Raw genomic sequence first — 15,259 nt, 5'->3', positions numbered from 1 at the left:
TTTTATATAACAATAAGAGTTGGAGAAAATCGATCGATAGTTACAGCTATTGCCACTTTAAACATAATAGCCATGTATAAAAAGATTACATCATTGATGTTACTAGGATGTGTATGCCCTTTTCATATTCTAATTATTCTGTAATTTTAACTTAGCATTTTGTAATAGTATGTGTCCAATGTGACATTTTTAATCCTTCAGGAGATATTATGCATTAAAATTGTACTTCAAGATTTATCATAGAGCTTTGCTGGACTATATTATGTGATATATTTGATGGGCCGAATATGTGCGAATTGTGGGAAATAGTTGATGATTCACTTGGGTTCGCTCTTGTTGCAAATTAAAAATCTTTAAGAATACATTAATTTTAACATTTCAAAACTCAAATTAGCATTTTTGACTGTGATTTTTCTGTCACTGGTGCTATTTAATATAATTTAGAAATAACATTAGCAGCATCCTTTCAGTAATCATCCACATACATGAAGGTCAATACAAAAGAATGCCGCCCCAATAGCGAATCTACATAGTACAATACTTGTATACATGTAATTTGTTCTACTTATGTAAATATATCATATTTTAATAGATCCAGTTGTCTTTATGCGCTTCTGTTGCAGATGCACTCCTTGAGCAAATACGGTATCTTTTGGTAATCCAAAATGAATTTATAGATGCATAGTAATTTCAAAGTTACTGCTTTTACTTTCACTCCTATAATGTCACCCAATCTATTTAACAATTTTTTTCTCTAAATTGGCTAAGGATAAGGATTATATTTCACAATACGTAAATAGAAACTGTCAGTCCTTGTTAGCTCTAACAAAAAACTCTTAGCAAAAAAACTCTGACGTAATTGCTTACCCACAAATCCGTAATTTAATTTGCTTTCACCCTATTTCCCATATCTTTATTCACTCTCTTTTCTGTATGTGGTTTAGTATAATTCTTATCTTTGTAAATTTATTGTGGATTGAATTTGGTCACATCTGTGGTAGAGCCAGGGTGTATTGAATATCAGATAAAAACATGTAGTACTGGTATCTATGATGCTTTGTCTTTCTTTTCATTTATCAGATTATAGAGCATGTGTCTGCGTACAAACCCTTATTAACCTCTGTCAAAGCAGAATATGAAGACTGTATTGAAGCTATCAAGAGAGGTCAAAAGGAAGCTTTTTACTTATCAGGAAAAGTGAAAACCATGGCATCAGAACAAACCACTCTGTCAAATTATCGCAAGCGAGGAGATGAGCTCGAAGACAAGTAAGTTACGGTTTCTCTCATCTTATTTCAATAAGACATCCATGCTGTGTGATATACACATGGATTTCAGTTGTGTAAATCATGTCAGTTTTGACTTAAACTGGAAATCATGTTTTTTTTCCTGCTTGATTTTTTGAGGTGAAATTACTGATTCCTGCACATACAGTATAGTGTCTAAATGGTACCTTTGTATGCTGAATATGCATTAGTGTGCTAATGGGTACTCTGTATCATACTAAGTGAGAAATGTTAATTGTCAATCACACCCATACATCTTGTTAGATTTCAATTCACATAAAGTAGAATAGACTAGGTTATTATTCAGATCGTCTAATTATTATTAGATTTCTTTTCCTTCACCTATTCCTAGTGCATTCATCTATATCTCCCTGTCGATCATTAGTGAGAAAGTGTAGTATTCACACACAGTTTCAGCTCTATCTGATTGTTTTGTTTCCTAGGATACGAGTAGTGAAGGAAGACACTGCTCGCATTACATCTGAGTTAGAATACATCAAAGAACTGAGAAGACAAAGAAACCAGAAAGATGATGATGACCTAAAAGATGTACCAAAGAAAAAAGTCATCAAAAGAGAAAACAAACAGTTACCAGGTCAGACTTGTATAGTTACCGTACATCTCACTATACTATGTCATAGTGATAGACAGCATAAGCTTATAAACTACTGATTTGAATGTTTTTTTCACTTTTAGGTCTAACCATAGAGGAATCTACTGACATTGCTGTACTTAATAGGCATCTGCTTTACTTAGAACAACAAGTTAAAGATTTGATACTTAACAAGAAAACAAAATTTGCATCCAAGGAAAAAAAGCATGATATAAAGGAACAACTTAATGGTAAAATGTTTACACGAGATGAAGTCACTGAGAAAAATGAGAAACTCAAGAAAAGGTAGGATTTTATAAATCTTAGGTTGTAGTTTTGAAAAGGCACTTTCTAATCTAATATCCTTCTGATTTCCATTTGTGTTGCTAAGCAACCATGCTGGATAGTATTGCTTTGTGTGGTTTTGATATACTTCTTGTCGCCTCAAATTTAACTATATATTTTTTTGGCAATTTTTATTGGAATTACGTCCTCTGGCACTACTAAAAAATTAGATTTTGGAAATCTCATTTTATAAGATGATTATTTTCAGCATATTAAATGCCCATTGGTTTAACATAGAAAGATCTCCACAGTGAGTTGAATTACAGGCGTGCACATGTGCAGTTTTTCCAATTTCCTTAAATGTTATACTGTCAACTTTTTTAAAATCCGAAATTGAAGCACATAATCAGCTTGTTTACTATTAGTAAATATTTTGTGCAGATTTTTTGATAAAATTTCAAATTCTGATTGCTTTATATTCACCAATCTGGTACTTGTTATGTTATTACTGTATCATAATACTGTAGACGAACAGAAAATGTATGTGAGGGGGAAATCTCAGTGTTGTTGACGCTTGTTATTGAATTTTTTCTTGTGGTTTCAATGATTCAAATAGTTTTTATTCAATTTCATTCAAACATGTATATATTAACCAGTGTGGGATTTCAGCCTTGTTTGATTTTGGTATGTGTTCTATGTATATATTCCAAGATGTCAGTAATATGCTCTCCAAGATCTGGCAATTATCGTACTTCCCTGATCATAAGCCCAGATGCCTGAACATGTACAATCGGGAAAGTGGGGGGGGGGGGGATTATACTCGAGAACCACCCCATTGTAACCATCTTACCACCCACGAAAAAATATACAAATTACATCTTTCGTTCACAATGCCGGACTCAGATATTACGTCTTTTTGAAGGTAAAAAAGCGAAACGAGTCATCATTAATTTCCATGATTCTTTTACAATGAAGAAACAAAACATGTTCATAAAAATACACTCATTTTATTACAATACGATTTACATACTGTCTGAATTTACATTGTAAAATTGGGTAGGATCTGTGGGAAAACAGTCAAAGGCAAGATCTTTATCATTATCTTCGTTGTGGGATGTTTTTGATAGTATGCAAATGAAGCAATTTCAGCCATGATGTTTTTCAGCATGATTTGACCTGAAACAACGTCATTTGACCTATCAGGTCAAGTCTTTCATTAACCAATCAAAATGCTGTGTCATAGTGACGAAGTTTCTCGATTATTGACGATGTAATTTTTTTAACGCAATGCGGAAGTGAATTTCCGTAATGTTCAAATGCGTTCTGTTAGCACTGATTTTGATGAAAACGACTATTTGTCTCCCTAAAAACTAAAAAATTTTGTAAGGTAAACTTAGTGTGGAGGTATTTAAGCACCTTTCATGGTTTTCAACAGGTCACTCTCACTCAAATAGTTTATTCCATCACACCCCATTCACAATAGTCTCAATGGACACAGAAAAGTAAAACAATGTGTTGTTTCAAGGTGCGAAGTCTGATTTTACAATATATGCCACAGTTACGTAATTAGTGCATAGCTGATTTACAAAATATGTCAAGGTTATCAAAGACGCAAGTGTATTTGGGTTATCTGCAGCAATTAAACTTAGCATATGAATACAACAGCCCAGTAGAAATATGAGTACAAGTTTAGCTTGTTACAAATACCATAACTTCAGACAAAGAGACTCATGGATTTACAGGATTAAACATGCAGCCACAACAATAGGTTACATGACTGAAAGTGGTATAAATGACAATATCTCAGATTTTCTTGTTTCAGCAAATAGTTTTTGTAATTAAGGTAATTTATTTTCAGATTTACTTACAACCATAATCAAGAATGTATTGTCATTGGATTTTATTTGCAATAATTTACAAACAATGTAATTTACGATAGAATTTGAAAATTTTTATTCAAATTATTTAGAAGAAGTTTCTAGAGTTCACACTAGCATACTCTTAGTAGTTAGCAACCAGAGAATAACATTGGTAATAAGATATGACTAGCACATATACTTTCTGAAAGTCACCATCGGCATTGCAATTTTACAGACCTCTATTATTTCATTGCTAGGCATCAACTTAAAAATGTGTCCCCATGCATTCAGTCGCCGTTTAAGATGACTGAATGGCTGCCATTTTTGTGCTGAAAAATCATCAAAATCATGCATTATTGGCATTCTGGAACTGGATCTTGACTGTTTACAGCTGGATTTTGTTCAAACTTGGTACATTGGACATTATGGGACCTTGATGCAGGTCATTTTGTTTTTACTGGTCAGATTCAAAATGGCTGACTGATGGCCATTTTTGTTTTAATGAATGCGGTTCTACATGTATGTCAATCATTTTTATGTTGAAAAATGATCATAATCAAGCATTAAAATTATTACTTTTATCCTCAGTATCACTGCATTACAATGTTTGACTTCACAGAAATGTGCGATTGAAGGTGGCAGTAGATGCAGTTCACACATACAATAAAGAGAAGCCATCAAATCAAAGCTTGGTAGATTGTGTAGATGTTGCTTTTACAAGACCCACATCCAAAATGAGCTCCTTCAGTGAGTATATTCTCAAAAGAGAAATGTATGAAATCTCGTTGTGACTTTTACATATTTCAATCATGTTATTCAATGTTTATCAGAATATCTATTAAAATAAGCATGTGCCATATTCCTATAGATACTATTTGATATTGCTTGCAATGTTCCAAGTACAATGTACCAGTAATGCATACTTTTGAGTTTAGCTATGGCGGCTAATACTTTTTCCCGGCCAGTTACCAAATTCAGCAGGAAAATTCAGCTTATTTTTTAGATTCATGTAACAAATTGAAATGTGCTACTACTGTAACATACACAATATATTAGACAGTATATTTACCTCATGTTTAATCTATTTTTCTGTGAATGATGACAGTTTTTAAATGATGACAATTTCCTCAGGACAATTCATAGCTGGATATTAAGAGCCACACATTGTTGTAGCCAAATCTAAATATAATTTGCTGTTAAGTGACCTGGCATTGGGTTTATGGAAGCCTTGTTATTTAGTTCCCCTCAAGTTGATTTAGCACTTTTGTTATTTTCTGATTGCCTCAGGTCATGAAACATACTCTACTTTTGAGGATGATGATCCGTCTAAAGAAAAAGAAGCTGAAGCCATGTTGGACTACATTGAGGGTTTTAATGAACTTTTTGAGGAGGAAAAGTACACAGAAGCTGCTTTACATGCAGCTAACAGTCCTAAAGGCATTCTCAGAAATCCTGGCACTCTGACAAGGTTTAAAGGTAACATATCCTAGTACTCAGACCAGAAATACATGTATGGCTAAGATATCCTGACACTCTGACAAGGTTTAAAGGTAACATATCCTGGCACTCAGGCCAGAGGTTTGGGTAAGATACCCTGGCACTCAGATCAGAGGTTTGGGTAAGGTATCTTGGCACTCAGATCAGAGGTTTGGGTAAGGTATCTTGGCCCTCAAACCAGAGATACATGTATGGCTAAGATATCCTGACACTCAGACCAGAGGTTTGAGTATGATACCCTGGCAAGATTTCCTAAGAAAAAGAGGATCATAATTTGGTTGTGTTTAAACTTTTCAGGATTACCTGTTGTTCCTGGCCATCCATCACCGCTGTTGATTTACTGTGAAGCTTTGATGGCCACAGTCACTAGTGCTGATATGAAACCCAGTGCTGAGATATCATGGGAATGTGTGGAATGTGCATTGTTAGAAGATAGACTAGATTTAGTCATGCACTGGATTGCACAAGACAGGTACATATTTAATCTATCTTCTCCATACACAATGAATATCATCAAGTGACTTGCTATACATGGAGGTAAAAACTTCATTGTCACGCATGATTGTATGCTGTAATTTATAAATGACTTCTGAGGTGTACCATGTTGCTTTTTCATAGGTTGACATACTGCTTAGAACTGGGTCATCTACTTAGTGACTACAGCAAAGACAAAGATCCTACAACTACTAACCAGTGTTTAGCCATGGCACAGACTGTGTATAGTAGACTAGAAGAACACAGACTGGTAGCATTATGTATGCTACGACAAAGACGTATACATGCATTGATTGAATACACACAAAAGAAGGCAAAGTTTATGTCTGGTAACTGGTTGTATTAATTAAATAAATTAGTTTGATTGAAGACATTGAAAGGAAGGGGAGGGGCAGGTATGTACAACCTAGAAATAGTGCCGTATGCGAGTACCAAGTTGCGAGTCGCAAGTAGCAAAATATGCCATATGCTAGTGGTAAAAACGGCATATGCGAGTGGTAAAATGTATCGTTTGCTAGTAGCAAAAAAGCCCTATGCGAGGGGTAATACAAAGACTTGTAACGTTTGCTTATAATATAACAACGTACGTTCAATTTGTTTTATCACAGTAAAATCAAATATTTACCATGGTTATGAAATGATGTGTACATGGTTGGTTAAGATTGGCATGATGCTGTATTAAAAAGTTCGTTCAGTCGTTTGCATAGAATCGATGTTTGCTCTTTACGAAATTGCACAGGAAACGTGAAAGCACAATAATTTAATAAACGGCCATGACCAGCCAGCACACTCCGCATAACATGCGAAAATTGTTTTTTCTTTCGGTAAAATTAGTATGAACCCGTGGTCAGCGATTAAAGAAACATAGAATTATAATTGTAGTTAATAACGGGTGCATGTTCACGGAAGGGTCACAGAATTCTTGTGTCACGCGCCGCCGTTTAAATGAAGACAATGGCAGGTTTCAAAAGTAGTCACACTTCGGAGAGGTGTTAAATTTGTCACAACCCAAGTGTTAACTAGCACGCAAATCCATAATACATAGTATATACTGTAAAGGGGGTAATTATTCACTGGGTTTTAATTTAGCTTATTTCGCTGACTGGAAAAATGCGCTAAATTAAAACACAGTGAATATGTAAAATTTAGCATAGAACACATTATCTAAATGACGAAACCGTGAATTTAAAACCCACTGAATATGCCTGAAATGGTAAATCAGTGAAGTTTAAACCCAGTGAAAATTAGTCATTTTACAGTAATAAAGAAATAAAGTGCATGTTGAGTGATAAGTCCGCATGTTTACAAGACGTCCCTCACACATGGAATGTATTTACACGCAACCTGGATCAAATTTGAATTGAAACAAATTGAAACAAAGAAGCGTCTGCCGTTGCTTGGTCAGGTTAGAGAGACAATTTTCATGGGTAAATGCTAGTAGAAGACCCTCAATGCCCCAAATACTTCGACCTAACCACTTTATTTTTACAAGTAGAAAAAGTGTTATGTTTCGTTAAAACATAGACCTTAGAAAAGATAATAACAATAAAAATATACAGTTCACATATATACTCTCAAGCAAAGATCCTGGCATAATTATAGAACTGGCCAATTATATTTACACAACACAAAGATTTATTTAACATTTAAATCCTAGTTAAGTCCTTTTGTATTGTTTTTTGTACAATTCTTACATATATCTTGTTATTATTTTAAAACTCTTTTTTGCTGTACTTATCCTATGTAAAAAAATTTACACGAAAGCAATAAAGTTATTATTATTATTACTACATGCCCGGGACTTCACGTTCAAGTATCCAACTTTCCAATACAAAACATGATTAGTATCAGCAATAATTTCTAGCACTGCCTGGATAATTGCGTATTAATACTATTATTAGTTGACATTTTTCTTGTGGTGTTTTTCGTCAATGTATTAAATATAAGTGCGTTGGGAAATAGCATAATTATATTGCGTGAGTGAAAGAGGCTGGTGATACTGTGTCACAACGCAGTTGAATGCGTTCTATTTATTTCCAACGCGCGTTGTCGGCGCCTCTGATTGCGATTATTTTCTATTTTTATTTTCGAAATCTATCACTGGCTGCGTTTTTTGTTGTTACGTCTCGCAAATGTCCAAGGTCCAAGTAGTCTGGTTGAAACGTGCGTTCCCATTGGTCGACAGAATCAACAGTTTATAGGAGGATTTAGCTAAGGGCCTGTGCTTCATTACAAAGCTGTTGTAATACCACGAAATTAACATCACGTTATTCCTAATCAGCAAAACAGCGAGTTTGTTGTCCATGTCTTGTCTGAGACAAAATTGCTTTGAAATCAGCCATTGTTTCCATTGGCTCGCGTGTGAGTTCCTGTTCAGCGAGTCTACTTGTACTGATGATAACTGTACTTCTATGATTATTTCAATGCTAACATGCCCATGCTTATTTTAACGAAACATAACACTTATTCTACTTGTACAAATAAAGTGGTTAGGTCGAAGTATTTGGGGCATTGAGGGTCTTCTACTAGCATTTACCCATGAAAATTGTCTCTCTATCCTGACCAAGCAATGGCAGACGCTTCTTTGTTTCAATTTGTTTCAATTCAAATTTGATCCAGGTTGCGTGTAAATACATTCCAAGTGTGAGGGACGTCTCGTAAACATGCGGACTTATCAATCAACATGCACTTTATTTCTTTATTATATACTATGTATTATGGATTTGCGTGCTAGTTAACACTTGGGTTGTGGCAAATTTAACACCTCTCCGAAGTGTGACTACTTTTGAAACCTGCCATTGTCTTCATTTAAACGGCGGCGCGTGACACAAGAATTCTGTGACCCTTCGGTGAACATGCACCCGTTACTAACTACAATTATAATTCTATGTTTCTTTAATCACTGACCACGGGTTCATACTAATTTTACCGAAAGAAAAAAACAATTTTCACATGTTATGCGGAGTGTGCTGGCTGGTCATGGCCGTTTATTAAATTATTGTGCTTTCACGTTTCCTGTGCAATTTCGTGAAGAGCAAACATCGATTCTATGCAAATGACTGAACGAACTTTTTTGATACAGCATCATGCCAATCTTAACCAACCATGTACACATCATTTCATAACCATGGTAAATATTTGATTTTACTGTGATAAAACACAATTGAACGTACGTTATTATATTATAAGCAAACGTTACAAGCCTTTGTATTACCCCTCGCATAGGGCTTTTTTGCTACTAGCAAACGATACATTTTACCACTCGCATATGCCGTTTTTACCACTAGCATATGGCATATTTTGCTACTTGCGACTCGCAACTTGGTACTCGCATACGGCACTATTTCTAAGTCGTACATACCTCGGAGGGGAGGGTTTAGCAGTACTGTGATCAAGTAAGACAGCTATTATCGAATGAATGGAATATTTTTACCCATATATTTATCACTCAAATATTTTTCACTCCTGTGTGTGAGTTTTTGCAGTTATCCTGTATGTGGATAGGTTTGCTCTCTGGAATAAACCACATCTGTCATTAGTTTTTGTGTGTGAAATCAATGCATATTAATTGCCTAATTTACATAAATTGACTAATTTTTCTTTACCCCTCATTTCAATGAAGATTGATGCATCCTCTGGGATAATGTGCTTAATTATAATTACTTTAGGGTTCAAATCGGTTATTATTAAATATACTTAATTTGCATAAATTTGGCAGTTCTCTCATGACTCAAAATCTACATAACATATTTTAATAGATGAAACTTATACTCTAGTCAAAAACTTAACAGTTGATCACTGTGTACTTTTTCACTACAGACAAAACCTACACTTTTTGGCTCACATATATATTTAGTAACTTTCATGCAATTCATGTTATATTATTCTGTAAGGGACATTGAGATTAATACAGTACATGTAGTATTATTTGAGGAACATGAATATTAATTACTGTTTTATGTAATAATGAAGACTTTTCGTCCATTTTTGGTCAGAATTGTTCTCACCTAAATTTTAGCCAGAATTTTCTGCACAAAATGTTATCACATTGTTTCAGGACTTTTATACTCACTTTTACCATGTGAAAAAAGATATTGCATCGTTACCATTCAATTGTAATTTAAACTAGATTATCAATGGACAATGCTTGTTTCAAAGCTACATCTTGTCACGGTTACTAAAAAAGACGGTTTGGAAACAAACCATGTTCTTTTCATTGGATGCGTGTCGCGGGTAAACATTTGAAAGAAAAGACGTACTAATAACATAAAATGTAGACAGGAAATCACGCAAACATGACGTCATTTTTCATTGCAATCAACAACTGCACGCCATTTTATTGTGTGTGTGTCGAATCTTTCAGTAATACTAAAGTGTAAGTTGTTCCAGTGAATCCTGACAAAACCTGTCGCTCGGTTCAAACTCAATACAAATTTGCCTGTCGTGTATGGCATTTTCGTTTCTAAATAACAAGATCGGCAGAAAACTGAATTAAAAAAAACAACAAAACATGATCAGAAAAAAGACATCAAAGAAACCATACAAGTGTTTATATTTCAGCCAGGCGAAAGTTTTAATGAGGAGCCATGATACCACATACATTTTGTTGGAAATAAACAAAATATGTGATAAGATAACTGAAATGACCCGCCCATGCTCAACAAAATTCATGTAAGCAGACCAAATATGCAACAACAGGCAGTTCCAATGAAATTAAGAACGGTTAAAAAGGGTTTGAAAAATTTATTTGGCGAAGAGACTGTGAGAAAGTTGTACCAACAGTTCAATGTGTTCAAAAATTGTAGGGTTGACTAAAACCGCATTTAACGGTACGCTGAATATTGCAACATGAAAAATTTGCCAAAAACTGAAACAAGGACAGACAAGAACAATTAAACAGGCATTTTATAAAACTGGCGGAAAATGTTGAATACATTTTCAACAATTTCTACGGTGTCTACAAAAAAAGTGTTACGACTTTAAACAAAATGGCTGATACAGTGACGCGAAAGCAAGACGATGAAATTTACTCTAATAAGCCTCCAAATCGCACACAACCTTCATAAGTACGCACAGTAGTATACTAAAAATTCATTTGGTAGTATTTTTTATAATATAATGTATTTTAAAATAGTGACTTAGGGGTTAGAATTTTTGTCACTTTTTCTACTGGGACCCAAGCTTACTCTCATGACAACAGTGAAAACGATAAATGACGATTCTCGATTCTGAATGTTTTCACAGTCACAAAGAGTACTCATCCGAAATGTACGTGTAGTTCTTCGTAGAGCTTGTGCACTAAACGTGGATATTCTATTGAAAACGAGCTTAAAATTTCAAATTCGCGGAACATCAAGTGATCGACACAAAAATGAAACAAAATGGTGGGCCTTGAAATCTCAAGCAATAGGGGGGGGGGGCGTACACAGCGCGACACACATCCTTGAGGGATTAGGCAGATTCACACCTTTTAACAATAGCGTTTCCTAACCGTCGTTTTTAGTAACCGTGATCTTGTATAATCATAATCTCAAAGTTATTTACAGATTAGTAAAAGTGTTAACTACACAAACACTGTTTTGTGATTCCTTGGTGCAATTCTGTATAATTAGTTACTACCTTATAATATGCTACTCAGTTTGAGGTGAATCCATACATATTGCATTATTTAATTCAGATTGTAAATTCATCTCTAACAATTAATGTTTTATTTTGACAGATGATTATCTTGGACTCTTAGAAGAATGTCCAACTGTTGAGTTAGCTATGTTATTGGGGAAACCAAATGATGCTGGTGAATCAATAGCGCCTGTAGAGGAAGTTGTTGTAACTCTGATTAGAAGTCAACAATGTCATGTTGGATTGGGATTGTTGGAGCATGTACATGCACAGTTTCCTTCAGGTACATGCATTTGATTGCATCACACATACATTCAGGGGGGAATTGCTTGATACGAATGGTTGAAAAAAATTGTCTCATTTGCATAAGTTAATATTTATGAGCAAGGTTTGCTTGGGTGAAGTTTAGGTAGAGCAAGGTTTGCTTGGGTGAAGTTTAGGGAATGTGGAGAGCTACTAGGAGATGAAAGGAATAGTTTATAAGAGTTGTGTGAGATCAGCATTGCTGTATGGGAGCGAGACATGGTGTTTGAGTGAAAATGAGCTGGGTATTTTAAGGAGGACGGAGAGAGCGATGGTGAGAGTGATGTGTGGGGTGAAGTTGATGGACAGAAAGTTAACTGAGGACTTGATGCAGATGTTGGGTTTGAAGGAAGCGGTAGATCGGTTGGCGAAGGCAAATGGGGTACGTTGGTATGGGCATGTGCTGAGGAGGGAGGATGGGCATGTATTAAGAACGGCCCTTGATTTAGAGGTGAGTGGTCCAAGGAAAAGGGGAAGGCCAAAGAAGATGTGTAAGATGCAAGTGGAGGAGGAGAGTGGGAAGGTTGGGATGAGGATGAGGGATGCTTTAAATCGTGCAAAGTGGAGGGAGGGGGTAAGAGCGATTGCCACTAGTTTAAGATGAATCCGGCCATCCTCGTCTTCGGGGACCAAACGGGATTTAAAACTCTGGACTACTACTACTAATGAACCAATTGTTACCATAGTATAGCTGTGCCAAATTGCATTCCAATAGTCAGTATGTATTTCTAAATTGGCCATCGTTATGAGCTGAAAAAAAATAAACGAAAAAATTGTTGTTAAACTTTTTGAGAAACATTTTGATCAGAGTGAAGTAAGTAACCACAGGTTTTCTCTTTCACAAAATCATAGCAATTTTGAAATTCATAATATAGAAAATGCAGAGGCACTTGATATTTAACTATTGTACTATTGCTCTAAATTGATCAAAATGTAAATTAAAATGTTAACAAAATGTCAATAACTTTTACCAGTGTTGCCTGCAGCCAAAACACAGTCAGTGTGAACATTCAGTTGTGAGACATGACACAACAAATGCAGCCAGTGATACATTTTGAGAATAAAAGCAAAATAAAATATTGACCATACCGTTTCAGGTAAATAGATCTTAGTTTTTTTAACTATACCGTCCACCATTGCCATAACTTCCTTGATAGTGTAATCAAAAGAGCAATAATAAAATCATTCATGGATTATAATGCAGGTGTTATAAAAGTTCACATTAGTTGCGCATTCATGCATGTGTGAACTTCATAATATGCATTTACTTTAGAAACTATGTTTTTTTTTTGTCTTTTAAAACATCAAGTTCATTTTGGAATGAGATCTGACTGATTGTTACCATGTAGGCCAGTGTCTGAACTTTTAATTTGATGGTTCAATTTATTCACTTTCACAGTGATCAATTTTGTGTTGCTTTAGTTACAAGCCATTGTCACCCCCCTTGTTCTTGTACATTGAATAAATACACAACAAATGAAATGTAAGCATTTATATGTTCCTTTTTGACCAAGTGCATGTACCAATTCTACACTGAATTAATGACTTGGACTACAAGGCAATTTATTATGTGTGAGTGTCTATGTCTGTGTTAGCAAAATGTATAACATGTATTGCAATTCCATATTCTAGTGCATTGTGGGATAGTTATGTAGGATTGTGGGAGCAGAGACGCTTTATGATTGCTGTGTTTGATTCAGTCATAACTATCCCATAATACATAATGATTTGTTGATTTGCTAGCACACAACTGTCTTTAAACTAAGGTTGAACCTAATTGGACTACGTGAATTTATACCGGAGATATACCAGTAAGCCAAAATGTGCGAAAAAGGATCAAAAGTGACCATCTTGAATTAGATTGTGACACATAATCAACTTTCTTCGATGTGCTAGAACATAATCATCCAAGATTGAAGTTTGGACATAATTGGACAGTGTTAATTTGAGATACTAGTATAATATAGAATTGTGCCAAAAAATTGCTGATTTTTATGAAACAAATGGCTGCTGGTCAGCCAATATTGCATAGAATCTCAACTTGCATCTTTGTGAAATAATATATTGACTCTGTACCAAATCTGAATAAACTTAGTGATTGTATTCTCAAGTTATAAGCAAAAAATGAACAAAAATAAGTATTTTTATGAAAAAAATAGCACAATTTCAACAACAAATTTGAAAAATAATGGATGTGCCTTAGTATGCCAACAGGTGTTATCTAACACATATAAAACATGAATTTTTAGCCGATTTTTAGGTCAAATATGGCCACCAGTCTGCCATTTTGCATCTGAACAGGAATAAAAAAAAACTGTGGCATATATATACTGTCATGTATCAACCATGTTTCAGGAAAATTGGTCCATGAATTTCTGAGATAATAAAACAGATGGATGGACAGAACCAAATCCACCAGACTGTGTCCAGTTAGGGGCTAAAAAATATAATTTATATTACTAGTACTGTAATTACTTGTAGCATTGTGCTGACAATGGTAGTGCAGTGTTGCTGCTTATGATATCCAGATAATGTTACACATGTCACTATCATAACTAACACATTTCTCCATGATTTCAGGTAACAACATTGCTAGTCTAAAAACATTGGTCTTCAATCCTGATTCATCACTGGATACATGGAAAGAAATCGTCACATGCTGTCAAGAAAATGGTTATCTTGATATTGGTATTGAACTACTTGCAGCGGTTACTGTTAGAGGAGCAGTTACTAAGGCCATGGAAACGACCCTGGGTCTTGATGACGACTTTGAAAACTGTTCATACATAAATTAACTGCAGACAAGTGAACCAATCAATTTCCAACTGTGTTAGCATGGTGCATTTTTAGATGATAACTGATTCTGATATATCCTATTTATTCTCTGTGTTTGCCGACTGTTCATTGTATACCCATCCCTGTACACTACTACATCTATTTAACCACACTAATTAACCCTTGTGTTTCATGCAATATGATTACATTTTGCTACAGACTATGTTGCTGTAAGTTATTGTTTTTTTTTGCTATGAAACATCTTTGTGTGGTGTAAATATAATTAACATCAATTACTGATGCCGAGTTTTATATGTACCGGCAGTCAAATTTAATCCAGTTTTGACTCTAGGTGGCCCTGTGCCTGTATGTCTATTGTGAGCAAGGATATATTCACTTTTATCTTATTTACCATAGATTTATATATTCTTTTCAATTTTACCCACTGAATGTTAGAATGGAACTTGTTTGTATATTTTTGCCACTGTACAAATTATGGTATATTTTGTGAGTGTAATAAACCATATCAACCTATCGTCTACTTGGTG

At 34.8% G+C, this 15,259-nt stretch overlaps 1 protein-coding gene across 1 annotated transcript in view; it reads left to right on the top strand.

Moving 5' to 3' along the window:
- The window catches only part of LOC100372458 (clathrin heavy chain linker domain-containing protein 1-like), a 22,823-nt gene extending 7,573 nt beyond the window's left edge, over positions 1–15,250 (top strand). The window contains exons 2-10 of the mRNA XM_002732859.4: positions 1,081–1,268; positions 1,730–1,881; positions 1,983–2,184; positions 4,642–4,769; positions 5,310–5,498; positions 5,817–5,991; positions 6,138–6,343; positions 11,734–11,916; positions 14,517–15,250. Coding sequence (XP_002732905.2) covers positions 1,081–1,268; positions 1,730–1,881; positions 1,983–2,184; positions 4,642–4,769; positions 5,310–5,498; positions 5,817–5,991; positions 6,138–6,343; positions 11,734–11,916; positions 14,517–14,731 — 1,638 coding nt within the window. The 3' untranslated portion in view covers positions 14,732–15,250. The remainder of the gene's footprint in view (positions 1–1,080; positions 1,269–1,729; positions 1,882–1,982; positions 2,185–4,641; positions 4,770–5,309; positions 5,499–5,816; positions 5,992–6,137; positions 6,344–11,733; positions 11,917–14,516) is intronic.
- Positions 15,251–15,259: the final 9 nt, after the last annotated feature.

Source organism: Saccoglossus kowalevskii, chromosome 2, assembly GCF_978046115.1.
Source record: "Saccoglossus kowalevskii chromosome 2, keSacKowa6.1, whole genome shotgun sequence".
In the NCBI taxonomy this organism is placed as follows: domain Eukaryota; kingdom Metazoa; phylum Hemichordata; class Enteropneusta; family Harrimaniidae; genus Saccoglossus; species Saccoglossus kowalevskii.
Note: the sequence above shows the minus strand (reverse complement) of the source record. Positions and strands in the feature narration are given on the sequence as shown.